This window comes from Rhodnius prolixus, unplaced genomic scaffold (assembly GCF_049639745.1).
Source record: "Rhodnius prolixus isolate KJV_2025 unplaced genomic scaffold, Rpr scaffold_5, whole genome shotgun sequence".
NCBI classification, from domain to species: Eukaryota; Metazoa; Arthropoda; class Insecta; order Hemiptera; family Reduviidae; genus Rhodnius; species Rhodnius prolixus.
The window spans coordinates 43,941,993-43,955,619 of NW_027411624.1; the positions used below are offsets into that span (position 1 = coordinate 43,941,993).

Consider the following 13,627-nt stretch of genomic DNA (forward strand, 5'->3'; position numbering starts at 1 on the left):
GATATGTGAAGCAAACGATAACTTGATATCTCCCTCAGCATTCTTTATTTTTTTATTTCGTATTTTTCCAAAAGAAACTTTTGAAAAAATATCTGGAATAATCGGAGTGGGGCTCTCTAAATTGATGGATGTCACAAGAATGCTCTAGAGACTAGATACGAGATACGATGTTTAACCGTAGATACGATATTTAACCTAAAGTTAATATTAAAAACATATAACAATAAAAAGTCATAAGCCTTATTCATCCACTTAAAATAGTCAAATCTATTAGCATTTTATACCTAAGATCTAGATACAATAAAATGAGTGCTTTACTTGCAGCTCTTCTTTCTGAAAAATCAGATTTTACTTCTCGTGAAATGTTTAGGAAAAATGCACTGATTGCAATCACGCAGTTCTTTATGTAATTCAAGCTAACCTGAGGAATTTATTCTCTAAAGACACCAACAGATAAGCTAGCTTCACTAATCCTTAAACCAGTCATATAGTGTAGTTTAAATACAGATTTCTTTAGGAGATTGCAATCAGTCCATTTATACATTTAAACGGGCTTCACAATTTCAGTTACTTTTATTTCCAAACAACAGCGCTACTATAGCAATTATCAAGTTCAAGATGTAACTTTGACAGGTGACTGTTACCTCATCGAAATTTAGATGAAAGTATGTTGTTAAACAAGAAGTGATAAAAAGAAACTGATTCGAAAAGTTATTGAGAAGTAAGAAGGAAACAAAGTGGTCGTTTGTAATCACATGAGAGTTCATTTCAAAGTGCTTTAGTTAGACAAATTGTAACTGCAAAAAATTCATTATTTATTTTCAATTGTATGTTAATGAATTTTCATTTTAGTTCTCAAAAGAGCTGCTGTTTGTATAATGTTATAATCATACTTCCTCGAAGGCTTGGTGTTGAAAGAACAATACGACACTGAATTGGAGTTTACTCAAAGAAGCAAGGAATGAAATATAAAAAATAATTTGGTACTCCTTTTATTTTTTTAATTTTATTTTGTAATATTTGTTATAAGATAGATGACAGATACTGTGATATGAAAGAGTAACAACCATTTTTTAATTGATTGTTTCTAAAGATTTGTGCTAACATATTTAAAACAACATGGTCAAATTAGTTGCAATACTATATAAAGAGGTAAACATCTTAAAGTGTATAAACATTATTTTGTTTTTATTTGAAGCAAGCACGAATCCATGCGAATCTCGACGATTTATACAGCTACTGTTCTAGGATAAAATAAAAATCACAGAACAATCATTTTCTAATAGTGCAGCACAATTGTTGCAATTCCGTTAGATTACTGTTGAGAAGTGTGAATCAAGGAACTTCTGGAAATTGAAAGATATTTGGTCTTCACGATGGAAACTGTATTCATTAAAGTGGAAGACATTTTCAACAATGAACAGGTATTGTTGATTTTTTTAATTTTTTCCCCTACAAATTATGTACTTACTTCGCAGTCAGTACTCTACAGATCCATTTGCAGGATTATAGGAACTCTCAACTTCTCATAATGTCAATTTATGTACATCTCTTCCTTATTTAAATTAAAGAGTGATTTCATTTTGGTCACCTAAATCATCCAAGTGACATTTCACAGACTGTTTTAATGCAATTATACGGTTCTAATTGAAAATGGTTACTATTAATCGTATTATTCATATTTAGTTTGCCTTATCTATTTATCTGGTTGGGCCTATATGAATTGCACTTCAAGTAAAACTAGAAATTACTGCATTGTTTTTAACCAAATTTTATAAGCCGAGGATGGTACAGAACCGCCATAAAAAAAAAAATGCATTACCTCTCAGAGCTAAACTCTCGAATTTTGAAACCTAGCTGATTGAGCCGAGGACCAACTAGCTATGATGTACGTATTGTGGTACTAGGTACGATTCCTGGTGTAGACTTCAGATTATATTAATTGAAATAATTTAAAATTTTTTAGATTAAATTGTTAGTTACCTGCCTCAGAAAAAAATAGTCACTCTTTACTCTCTCTTATGATAAGGAAAATTATTACAATCATGTAAAATTTTCATTTTCACGTTTTCACTGGAAATATCGGTTTTAAGGTCTGTTGAATCCCAAAAAAGTGGTTTTTAGAAAATATTCTTAGCGCAATATGTGCGCACAAATTGAATTAGTTTTTGGTAGCTGGAACTAAATATTACTGTAATTAAAGATCAAAATTCCTCAATCAGGAAGTACAACTGTACAGAATGTACTTTACTTTTTTGAGATATTCACGAAAACGGCTGCATGATTTTCTTTAAATTTTGTTTGCATTGTACAGTCGGTGATATAAGTTTATTTGAAACATTTTCCAGAAAAATTTTTATTTAAAACCTTCTGGGGTAGTGGTAGGTTAAAATATTCAAGTATTCTTTTCTTTTGTACACGAAACTAATGTCGAACTTATTATTCTAGGATAATTTCTTAGATGAAAATACAGAAGCTTTTATGGAAGAAACTGATGTGGAAGACTCAGGAAGTACCTATAATGAAGAAGAGTTGATAGTACCCGTGGAGGTACCATTAATCGAAAAAATATCGAATAAATGTAGTGCTACTGTTTATAATTGTACAAAATTCGTAAATTTTAATGGGAAGCCAAATCATTGCAATGAATATGATAACATTTGGTCTTTGCACGAAAATGTTCTATTGCAAACGAGTGGAAATCTATGCTATTACAATGAATGGGATCATAATTATTTCCTAATGCCAGGTATGAAAAAATCTATACATAGAAAGCCAGGAGAAAAGCCTCATAAGTGTATTCAATGTGATTACAGATGTAAAGCGCCCTCAAGATTGCGGAAACATTTGCGTACACATTTACGCGATAAACTGTATAAATGTAGAGAATGTAACTTTAGTTGTAAAGAGTCTTCAAGTTTTAAAGTACACAAGCGAACGCATTTATGTGAAAAACAATTCAAATGCAATCTATGTGATTATATTTGTAAAGAATATTTAAATTTCAGAGTGCACAAGCGAACACATTCAAAAGAAAAGCTTTATAAGTGTATTGACTGTGGCTACAGCTGTTCAAGAGCCTCAAGGTTGCAGGTACACTTGCGAACACATTCAGGTGAAAAGCTGTATAAATGTAACGAATGTGATTACAGTTGTTTAACACGTTCAGGACTAAAAGTACATAAGCAAATACATTCAGGCGCCAAGCCATATCAGTGTAACGAATGTGGTCACAGTAGTGCAACGTCCTCAGCTTTGAAAGTGCATATGCGTATACATTCAGGCGAAAAGCCTTATAAATGCAGTGAATGTGATTATAGTGCTACAACAAGTTCTACACTAAAAGTACATAAGCGAACACATTCAGGTGAAAAGCCATACAAGTGTAGTGAATGTAATTACTCTAGTACAGTATTCAGGAATTTGAGGATACATTTGCGTAGGCACTCCGGTGAGAAGCCATATAAATGTGAAATATGTGGTCACTCTTGTGCAACATCTTCAAGTATGAAAGTGCATACGCGAATTCATTCAGGCGAGAGGCCTTATAAATGTAATGAATGTGATTATAGATGTAAAACAAACACTAGATTAAAATTACATAAAGGAACACATTTAAATAAAAACACATAGCTTTTTAGCATTGTTACCAAGTTTGATAGAGCACATACAAGTGTAGCAGAAAATGAAAAGAAGAAAATTTGCGTACTAGTTGCATCTCCTTTAATCCAAAAGTTTTTGTAATACTGCAATTGCTAAATAAAGCAATGTTTTCCTAATTAAATCTATTTATACATTTTCAGTTTATATTATTCTTCACTTTCGTGATAGTAAGATGATATTGAAAAGATGATAGGTACTGAAAAGAATCTAATTTATAGGCTGACATATTTTTTTACAAATTTTATGAAATTATAACTTTTATAAAATATATATATTTCATTGAACCCATGTCATAATAATTTGACTGAAGTAGGAAATTAATGTGACTAGAAACTAGAAAAAACTTGAAGAGTTTAGGACACTGCTATCTTGGAAAAATTATTGGCTACGAAGTCTCCAGATCATCTTTTTAATTTGTTTTAATAAGAGTGAAGTTAGGAACCTGGAAATCTATCTGTTGGGCGGCATTATCCTCTGAAGTATCTTTTTAATTCTAGGATTTCTTACAGAGGTAAACTTCGAAAGAATAGTTAAGAGAATTGCTATACTTCTATCAATGTATTCAATTAATATTAGTATTTTTGAACAAGATCTGATTTAGCTAAATATTTTTTTAATTGGGTGCCTGATCATCTCTCCCCCATGAGAGGGAATAATCCTTCTCTAACTCCTAATAACTTCGATGGCTTTCTGGCAGTAGCGTTTCATGAGAAAATATACTGTGGCGCTAACTTCTTCTCCGAGACTCCGAACTCACACAGAAACCCCTGCGCTTTCGATTCAGGGAGGGTCTTGTGGTTCCTTGGATCGTGATTAATAGTAATTGTCTGAAGTATTGATAAACTTAAATAGTTTAATATTCAAGAGTTTAACATCAACTCTCTCTGAACGTTAAGTATTCTTTGAAGTAGCTTATTCATTCCTCTAGTGGGTATATTTTCAATCAAATACTCTCGTTCAACCAAAACCGTCTCGTTGCGAAAAGTTGTCTTAAATAACATTTTCGACCTTAAGTGGCAAATCATCGTCTGGAAAACTAAGCTCATCTCTCATTGTACAACAGATGGCATCCCGAGAGGCGACATCCTTATCTTATGATTATTGAAGGCACTCTTTGAAATTTACGAATCCGAATAAGGTGAATGTGATGTTCTAATTTGACTCAACCTAGCATTTGTCAGTAAATCTGTGATTTCTCTTTGAACTACAATGCGTTCTTCAAGGGCTAATTGCTTCAGTTGGACGCTGACATACTCTCCAAATATGTCACATTCATCATCAAACGGATTCCCACCTTTTCTGTGGATGTTTTCAGAAACATTTTTTAGTTCTTTACCAGTAGGCTCTTGTGGCTGTGGTCTTGGCCGTTTTATGGGTTTTACATATGTGTATGTGTTTTTTTCTTCACAATGTGATGGCGCAGAAATTGGGGAGTCTGGAGGTTCGATCTTTGAAATTGGTGGAGGTGAACACATAACCATCAATTCAGTTTGTTGGGAGCCAGTTAACACACCTGCGTCACCTTTCTTTTGGCTATCATAAAGCAAGTCCTGAAAAGAAGAAGGTAGTGAATCGTATGTAAAGACATAAATTGGATAAAAAATGAAAATAAAATTTAAAAAAAATGTGAAAGTGAAAACTCGCAAGACTTACCACAAAAGCAAAAAGATATAATTGATTTTATTATTAAACATATCCACTATTATAAAATGATACTGTTGAAGGAAGGGTTTTGTCACAGTCTCCCCTATTTTCTGTTAAAAGTGGTAAATCTCTTTAAAAAATGCTAGCTTTTCCGGCTAACTGATTTTCCAATAACTATTCTCATTAAAACAACCCTTCGACGCCACTAATTCAAACAGAATTAAAACTTGTGGGGATTTTTCCATTTTAGATATGAGGACCATAAAGAGAATGCCAGAAAGTTTGGAATACCAATTTTTGGAAATGAAGGTAAGTTCAAAACTCCTAAAGTTTGCACATTGCAATACTTCCTCGCGTAAGAGGTAATTGTTCCTATTTCTTGGGTTTATTTTACTCAGAGCAATTTTTTCGAAATTAAAACAAGTTAAACTATTGGAAAAGAGTTTTCGAAAGAAGTAGAACAGAATTTCACTAAATTTTGAGGTACACCTGTTGGAAGATACAAGTTGGATTCGAGCTCCTATGAAATAAGTATGATCGAATGTAGTCTTGTAACTACTTGTAAGATCGGCAAACGTAACTTTTTTTGACTTCAGTTGGTTACAATCACAGCTACAAAATATCAATACTGGATCCAATACTTTAGCGCCACATGGAGAAGATTTCATGAACTATTTCATGAATGGTTTAAGAAGGACTATATTTCTTGGTTGAAGGTTCCTGGCAATGTCCTGAGAAAAAAAAGGCCAAAGGTGTGGTCTAATTAATACTCCTAATTTTTTTTTTTTTAAATGTTATTCTTGACGACTTCTTTCCATTCAAAACTTGCTTACTATACTCTCATACACACAGAAATCTTTCATTAGCAAATATCGATGTCGAAGCTAGGTGAACCAAAGTATAAGGGGGTTAGAAAGAAGTGGGTAGTCGGGAGGGATTCCCAAATACTTCAAGTATTGAACCCTGGTTTAATGGGTGTAGTTTTAATAACTCGTCTTTCTCTATTTGCCAAAACTGAAGCACGAATATGTGCCCTCATTAGTGACTGACATAATACTTATGAAACGTTCAACAATCCAGAGTTCAATATAAAATAGAAAAAGTAAAGGTATGCGAAACACATAATACCAAATACACTTTTTGAGAAAAAGATTAACTTCACCTACCGTACTAAATGATTTTCTTTTAACAGACAGGCCCATAATAGGCTCTAAAATATAAAACCATTTCATATTTGGTTTATAAACCTGTTCAGCTCCATTGCTCACTGATCTGTCAATTTTATTTCTTTCACCAATGTAAGTAGCACGTAAACTACGAATTTTATTTTTGGCCTCTTCTATGCCAAAACCATCAATGTTCATGAATTTAACCAGTTCTTTTAAAGCACTTTCTCTGGCGTGTTTGTTTTTATACAAACCACTTTTTACGTTCCACAATGTTTCTAACTGTTTGTATCTTTCAACAAACTGGACAGTTTGTTCTTCAGTCCACCTTTTCTCACTCATTTTTTCTTATAATACAAAAGAAATTTTAAGAAAATAAAAGCTAAAGGAAACATTGATGATGGGCAATAAAAAAAATATGTTAACAGGGCACTGAATCAGCGAGTGTTCATCTACATGGTGTAGGTTAGATGCAGGTTACCTGCTTGTGACCCTTTTGCTGAGTGTGATACCAACCTGCGTAAAGTAGATTGCTCTTAAAAAAGTCACCCAACCTGCATGAAAATAACGTGCAAGTTACCTGCATCAAAATAGCATGCAAGTTACCTGCACTAAGTACGTAGGAGGCAGGTCAAGCAAGTATGTTGACCCCGAGCAGGTCAAACAACAGAACGCTAACCTGCCTGCATCGTGTGTTACAGCCTTGAAGTAGGTGAATATATAACTATTTGAAATGAACCTAATTCTTATTTATTAAAACTGCCCAGTAGGCCAGTTGTATAAGGGTTGATTCAAAATATAATGTGAAACACACACAACAATGTTTTCCTAGTTCTCCAACAAAATATCTTACTGTGACAATAAGATCTATAAGCAATCACAACTTGTATGTTTTAGAAAATATTTTAAATGTACCAACTTATACTGCAATTGTATAGTTTTTATTAAGAGAGGTTTGAAAACTCCGGAAAATTTAAAAGAATAATACATTAATTTGACCAGGAATTAGAAAAATAATAGTATACTCGTGGTCCGTGAATTACATACATATGTGGACTCCCTGATTCCAATTCTGCAAAAAGTATGCTGACTAATTTTTGTATCCTTCTGTGCGTTTATTACTCACAATAGCTGATAATAATGATGACAACGAAGAAAGTATCTTTTAATTTTATTAACTTTTTGTTTTGTTTGGATCTCTATCAAGTTTAACGGTGAATAATCCTTTCAGTTTTTGATCTATTTGATAAATAAATTACGTACATAGTAACATACTAAAATGGACCCTTGATACAAAAATGTAATTGTACAAGAAATCTTTATACCTATGTACATATAATAAGAAAAATTAGTATAAATATAAATAGTCAGTAAAAAATACAGAAGTGGAGGATTTTGACAAAAACAAATTATCAAACAATTTTCTTACCATAAAACTTTATTTTAAGTTATTAAAACAAATTATACTCTGTATTAAAACATCAACAATTTTTCTATAAAAAATATTGTAACTTACTTTGTTATGTTAGAAAGTAAAATGAAAAAAATAATAATAAGGGTAGATGTGGCATACCTAAGTAAATTGAGTGTTAGCAAATAAACTAAAACAATTTATTGGGAATCATAAGTTTCTGTAATATAATGACAGCCTCTTGCATTTCCTATTTCATCTCTTTAAAGGCATGCTCTGCTTTTTTACTTAATGAAAAAGCAAGTTGAATGATACAAAAAACACTGAATGTACGAGTTGCTACATTTTAAGGGTTTGAAGTAAAGGGAGGGTCCCCCGAATATTATTTATTTACGTTTCCAGCCTTAGCGGTGCGCCACAAGGTACGGTATTTACGATATGACTGTTACTTTCTCCAGAGTGTCAATTTTGTTAAGGTTATTAACGAATAGAATATAGATGATGTCTATGTTTGTATCTCAGAAAAATCCTGTAATTAAACATGGAATATTTAGTTAAGTGCGAAAAAGGAAACAGGTTAGCGCATTTTTATTTATTTTTTCTAGCAAAAGCAATATTGCTTATACAGATTTTAAACTTCAATATTTAGGCTTATTAAATTTAGCGTAATTAGGGCTAATAGCTATCATCCCTCCTCAATTCTCATTATAATTCCGAGTATATTGTTTATTATTTCGCGTGCTAAAAACTTGCTACACTACGGTACAATTAAAATGAAGATACTTTACAAGTTAGGGGTTATATTATCTTAAAAGCTTTGTTTTAGATCTTATCTACAATATTTCGTATAATGAAGTTTCACGATAATATCATTAGGAAAGAGTTTTTGAATAAACGGGAAAATAGCAAGAAATATATAATCCATTTTCAATTCAAAGTATTAAATTTTAACATTTCCTATAGCAAAGCCATTATACTTATTTCTGGTTAGTTACATCAAAGAAATAAGCTTATTCACTATGACTAAAAAAAATAATAATAGAACATTTACCAAGTGTAATGATGTAAAGAGTTAAATGGGGCAGCCATCTTGACCTAGTATAATTCAGAATTACTTAATTTCGTTCTAATTAGCTTTTTATTTATATTTGTTTTAGTCTGTGAACATTTCAAGTAATGATACTTTCAGTGAATTCATTGAACTTCCGTCTGTGAGAGTTCTGGGAAAAGGTAATAATTTGCTACAAAATTTGGATTATTACAGGCATTAATTCAGAAGAAGGTATTTGGAAAAAATGTTTTATTCCAATTAAAGTTGGCTTCCTAAAGAACGTCCTCAGGTTTGCTAGTACATGTGCGAACACATTCAGGCGAGAAACCATATAAATGTAATCTATGTAAATACAGTTGTGCAAGATCTTCAAAATATGTCCTAGGAAACATAGTTGTAATTATATGATATTAAGGAGAAACCTTGAAGAATCTGTATCTGGCAACAAAATTGTAATCTCTCCAGTTCTTTCCATCTTCTGGAATCTTTAATTTATCAAGATAGTGTTTTTTTTTTTAGAACAGAGAGTTCAGACATTGAATTTTTTCTCGAACATCCCCCTTTTTTTAAAAGTTGGACATAAAAAACTACGAAACTTTTGCATTTTTTTCTGTAAAAGATAAATAATTCAAATTTTCTGTAAAATAAAAGTAATATCCTTGACTTCAACAGTAATGTTTTGCTAATTATAAAATTAAGGGTGAACTAGAAGTGTAACTTTTTCATAATAGGTTTCGGAATCTTTCTTAAAAACCGCTTAACCATTTTCATTCATCTTGGCGAACTAACCACGCGATTAGTTGAGATTAGATTAGAAAATGAAAGCTGGTCCTGTTTCTAGACAGTGAAGTGAAATGAGGATAACTACGCCGTCCTCTTTTAGTGCGTTAGAAGCAAAGGAAACAGAACTTTTTACAAGATCTAAGGTTTTCCGATCACTTTCTTATCACAATCAAACAGGATATAAGAGAGATCGTTTCCTCTACTTCTGTCCCACACATTCAAAGGAGCTGGAAAGTGAATAAAAAAAAAAACCCAGTGGATTTGTTTTTTTGAGCATATCTGCCTGTAAAACTTATCAGATGGCTTGGGTACAGTCTGTTTAGTCCGCCTTGAGAACTGGGGCCAATTATTGACGGGACTATGAGAAGGAATACGGTTTACCTTATCGGTGGTCAAAAATTAGGGCTTGTGAATCGTAGCATAGTATTAAAAAAATCTCAGTGCTATGTATCTCAAATCTATTAATTAGAATTTTTAATATTTTGATTTTACAGTTATGACTTTATTTGAATGTTGTTATAATTGTTCAGAACGCCCATTGAAACATGATCAAAGTAATTATATAATTTAGTTATAATATTTTATTTGATTATATGTGTCTATTATCATTCGATCACTAATATATTTTTATTCATCTGAGACAATACTAATAAGTAATTATTTTTTCGATATAAATTAATGGAAAAACTATTATTTTAGGTTGAAACAAAGTGTTACTTGAGTTTATTTGCCAAAATTCCTTGTCAAATAACCTGCATAGTTGCTATAAATCTGAAAACTACGTATATTATTTCTTGAAGAGTATATACCAAAAAGATTATTCTTTTAAAGTTTCGGTTTGCTGAAGAAAAAATGTCAACTGCAATGGACATAGATGTTACCGATTACCTACAGGTACATACCATTTTTTATTTGTTTAATTAGGTTTGTAAATGACAAATTGTTTAATTTTTAGTTAGTATTTTACAATTGTGCAATGGGTACAAAATCAATGATACCAGAACTTTTTCAACTCCTACATTTCTAGCAATTTATTAATATTAAGTTAAACTTAATATTTAGGCGCCACTATAGCCGAGTGTTTAGAGGCGAGTCCCTATGTTTGCTAGTCGCCTCCGTCCACGATACCTAATAAGGTAGTTTGTACGTACCAACGATGTGATGGTCAACCAGTTCTGAAGCCTAACCTTATGAACTGTGTATGATTGTGTACGAAATGTGATTATTACAGCGCAATAGCATCCTGAATGTTTTCGTCAGTGGTGAATGTCTTTTAATATCCAGCAGTTTCTAATCTTAGATTAATATTTTTACAGATTTGTATTCTTGCGGAAAGTGAAGCTGTACAAAGTCGAGATAAAGAACAGCATAAGGAAGGTGTAGAAAAGGAAGGCGACGTTAACAAGGGAGAAGCATCAGAAGAACCTGCTCGAACGCAAGAGAAGAGCGAAGAGAAGCCGTATAAATGTAGTGAATGCGAGAATAGTTTTACTACAGCAGCGCGATTTGATTTTCATATGCGTATTCATTCGGGCGTCATGCCATATAAATGCACTGAATGTGAATATAGTGCTCCAACGTACGGCTATTTAAGAATTCATAAGAGAAAACATTCAAAAAAGAAACCATCTCAGGGCGATGAAGGTGATGATAATATTGCAGCGTTTGAATGTTTGGAAGTGCAAATGGAAATACCTTCAGGAGATAAACCATATAAGTGTACAGAGTGTAGTTACAGCTGTGCAACGCTCGCTTATTTAAAAGTGCACAAGCGATCACATTCAGGCGAGAAACCATTCAAATGTATCACATGTGATTACAGTTGTGCTACGGTGGAATATTTGAAAATACATACGCGAACACATTCAGGCGAAAAACCATATAAATGTAATGTATGTGATTATAGGAGCACATCGGCTTCAGCTTTGAAAGTACACGTTCGAATACATTCAGGCGATAAACCTTACAAGTGTAATGAATGTGATTTCAGTTGTACATCGTCCTCAGGCTTGCGAGTACATGTGCGAACACATTCAGGCGAGAAACCATATAAATGTAATCTATGTAAATACAGTTGTGCAAGATCTTCAAGATTAAAAGAGCATATTAGAAAACATTCAGGCGAAAAGCCATATAAATGTAATGAATGTGATTACACTTGTACAACATCATCCAGTTTAAAGATACATAGGCTGTCACATTCTGGCGACAATCCGTTTAAATGTAGTGAGTGTGGTGAGAATTTCACAGCATATTCTAGATTAAAAGTACACAAACAAACCACGCATATCACTGAAAAACCTTACAAATGCGATGAATGTGAAGAAAATTTTACCACACCATCCAGACTGAATATACATATGCGAACACATTTTGGCGAGAAACCTTACAAGTGCAATGAATGCTTTTATAGTTTTACAACACTTTCAAAATTGAATGTACACATGCGAACACATTTCGGCGAAAAACCATACAGATGTAATGTATGTGATTTTATTTTTGCAACACTATCAAAACTTAATGTACATTTGTTAACACATTGTAGCGAGAAACTGGCGTATGAAAGTTAGTGATTATAGTTTTTATTTTACCAGGCGAAATACTGCAATTAAATGGATTTTTTTTACTGTTAGATTTGAAAATACTTTAGGAAATACATTTAGGCAAGAATTCATTCAAGTGTCAAGAATGAAGTTTGCATTGTATAAAATCTTCAATTTTATTTTTTAAAGAGAGAGAACACTCCAAAAGTGAAATGAATGTGATTGCAACTTAGTGCGGTATTAGAATATTTAAAATAACTTTTTTTTTTTGACGAGATACCATAAATTGTGTGAAGTGGTTATTACCGAATCTTATAAATCAGTTTTGCGAACACATTTCACAGAATGTCGTATAGAGTTAATCGAGATGGTGTTTCAAATGAGTAATTATTGTTGAACCCAATGTTTAGTCTTGGAAATATATTTATTCATTACTTGCTAATCCTCTACCAGAAGCTAATCAATTTACAACACTGCCTCATGAATTTCGAATCTAATCTGTTTCGAACTGTTGTTATCATTGTTAATATTTTATTATTTATTTAGTTAGGCTTGAAAAATTCGTGATCTTATTCAAAAATGTGAATAAAATAACGACAAATGTGGGCGAAATAACGAGACGTATAGGGTTTTTTGGTTGTTTTAAATTGTACGACTAAATACAAATGTATGCAAATGAACTGTATATATAATTTAATAGGAAAATTATTGTTTTGTAACTCTCGTGCATGTATTTTACATTGCTAGCCAAAAGACACTTATTACTTTTAAAACTAAATGTTGTTGAAATACAATTTTATATCACTTTTTAATTCCAGAGTGTTTATAAGTTTGAATCAATAGCACTAAAAATTAGGTGACTGCGATGTGTATCCTATCAAAAATTAAAGGAAATTTCATATTGAATTCTGATTAATTTTAAGCACATCCCTATTTACATCATTTTTACGCATTATAGATGAATTTCAGCCATCTTGGTGCCTGTATTCTGATTCAATGAGATCGTCTACGCTACAGTGATGAAACAACTCACACAGGTTTTTTTTTTTGGAAAAGTTTAATGAAAAAGGCGATGAGAACCAGCAGCTAACTCATATCTCCCTTTTAAAGCCTTTGGTAGATAGCAAAATTGAAAAAGCCCCCCCCCCCCCCAAGAAGATCAAGGTAGGGTATATTTCTCTTTCCAACCTGGCAACTATAAGATTCATTACAGAACCGTCAAGAGAAACTAGGTGCTAGAAGTCAAGTTGATTGTGAAAAACACAAAAAACGGTGCGAAATAAGGGGGAGAGTGTTGAATAACGTGTTATTCAGAAAAATGAAGGTGGCAGATTGCATTTAGAGTGATTGATTCGTTACCATCAAA

General features: G+C 32.3%; 2 protein-coding genes across 2 annotated transcripts; one reads left to right on the top strand and one right to left on the bottom strand.

Moving 5' to 3' along the window:
• Window positions 1–241: 241 nt before the first annotated feature.
• On the top strand, window positions 242–13,167 carry LOC141458146 (uncharacterized). Its single transcript, XM_074135742.1, has 8 exons — window positions 242–983; window positions 1,199–1,424; window positions 2,449–3,632; window positions 4,902–5,051; window positions 5,558–5,616; window positions 10,213–10,272; window positions 10,515–10,612; window positions 11,035–13,167. The coding sequence occupies exons 2-8, from the start codon at window positions 1,377–1,379 to the stop codon at window positions 12,286–12,288; spliced, it is 2,853 nt and encodes a 950-aa protein (XP_073991843.1). The 5' UTR covers window positions 242–983; window positions 1,199–1,376; the 3' UTR covers window positions 12,289–13,167.
• On the bottom strand, window positions 3,707–6,967 carry LOC141458908 (uncharacterized). The gene is made up of 2 exons (XM_074137479.1): window positions 6,474–6,967; window positions 3,707–5,213 (listed from the first exon to the last, which is right to left on the bottom strand). The coding sequence occupies exons 1-2, from the start codon at window positions 6,813–6,815 to the stop codon at window positions 4,785–4,787; spliced, it is 771 nt and encodes a 256-aa protein (XP_073993580.1). The 5' UTR covers window positions 6,816–6,967; the 3' UTR covers window positions 3,707–4,784.
• Window positions 13,168–13,627: the final 460 nt, after the last annotated feature.